The following is a 1,658-nucleotide window of genomic DNA, read 5'->3' as shown; positions in this document are numbered from 1 at the left end:
ATATATACTAAACCCTAAAACATATACCTTAAACATAGGCCCTACAACATACACCTTAAAGACTTCTGCATGTGATATCACATCTCTAGTACTCATCTTCGGTGGGCGTTGCTGTAAGGGCCCTCCTGCGTGGCCAGGCTGTGACGTGTTGTTTGTTTTTTATGTGCGAGAGCTGCGTAGGTGTGTGTAGCATGGCATACACAACAACTAGTACATAGACCTATTGCCTGCCTTTCCCAACTCATCTTAAACCCTAAACCCAACCCCTAAACCTGATCAGTTTATATCTCCTACAGGTCAGTCAGTGTGGCATCGCAGACAAAGTGCTCTTAGCCAACCACACGCCTGAAGGGTCGCGACGGTATGTGTACACCAACAACACACTCAACACACTACCCATGGGGCTCAAGGACCTGGTCACTCGCCCAGGTATGCTATGTCACTTTGTGCACGAATGCGTTGTCATGGTTACGGTAGACGGTATGTGTACACCAACAACACACTCAACACACCACACATGGGACTCAAGGACCTGGTCACCCACCCAGGTATGCTTTGTCACTCTGTGCACGAATGCGTTGTCATGGTTACGGTAGTGCGAGACGGCTGCATATGGCTATAGTTGATGGCTTGAAACCCTGTAACGCTGACAGCTTTGGCTATGTGTACGAAGCATGCTAATGAGCATATGCAAGTACACTGTTTTCAAGGCTTACTAGAATACGCATATTAAACGCATATCTAGAATATACATGCTAAACGCATATCTAGAATATACATATTAAACGCATATCTAGAATATACATGTTAAACGCATATCTAGATGATGCATGTTAATCGCATATCTAGAATATACATGTTAAACGCATATCTAGAATATACATGTTAAACGCATATCTAGATGATGCATGTTAAACGCATATCTAGAATATACATGTTGACGCATATCTAGATGATGCATGTTAAACGCATAACTAGAATATACATGTTAAACGCATATCTAGAATATACATGTTAAATGCATATCTAGAATATACATGCTAAACGCATATCTAGAATATACATATTAAACGCATATCTAGAATATACATGTTAAACGCATATCTAGATGATGCATGTTAAACGCATGTCTAGAATATACATGTTAAACGAATATCAGAATATACATGTTAAACGAATATCTAGATGATGCACGTTATACGCACATCTAGAATATACATGTTAAACGCATATCTAGAATATGGATGTTAAGCGTATAGCTAGACTAGTGCGTCTAACATGCATATTCTAGTAAACGCATATCCAGAATTTACATGTTAAACACATATCTAGAATATAAATGTTAAACGCATCTAGAATATACAAGTTAAAAGCATATCCAGATTATACATGTTAAACGCATATCTAGAATATACATGCTAAACGCATATCTAGAATATACATGTTTAACGCATATCTAGAATATACATGTTAAACGCATATCTAGAATATCCATGTTAAACGCATATCCAGAATATGCATGTTAAACGCATATCTCGATGATGCATGTTAAACGCATATCTAGAATATACATGTTAAACGCATATCTAGAATATACATGTTAAATGCATATCTAGATGATGCATGTTAAACGCATATCAAGAATATACATGTTAAAC

General features: G+C 37.5%; 1 protein-coding gene across 1 annotated transcript in view; it reads left to right on the top strand.

The window, feature by feature from the left end:
* The window catches only part of SARC_11612 (hypothetical protein), a gene marked incomplete at its 3' end in the record, with an annotated part of 2,654 nt that extends 2,174 nt beyond the window's left edge, over positions 1–480 (top strand). The window contains exon 2 of the mRNA XM_014294296.1: positions 297–480. Coding sequence (XP_014149771.1) covers positions 297–480 — 184 coding nt within the window. The remainder of the gene's footprint in view (positions 1–296) is intronic.
* Between the last annotated feature and the right edge of the window lie 1,178 nt (positions 481–1,658).

Source organism: Sphaeroforma arctica (assembly GCF_001186125.1).
Source record: "Sphaeroforma arctica JP610 unplaced genomic scaffold supercont1.1784, whole genome shotgun sequence".
NCBI lineage: Eukaryota > Ichthyosporea > Ichthyophonida > Sphaeroforma > Sphaeroforma arctica.
This window is presented reverse-complemented; position numbering and strand designations above follow the sequence as displayed.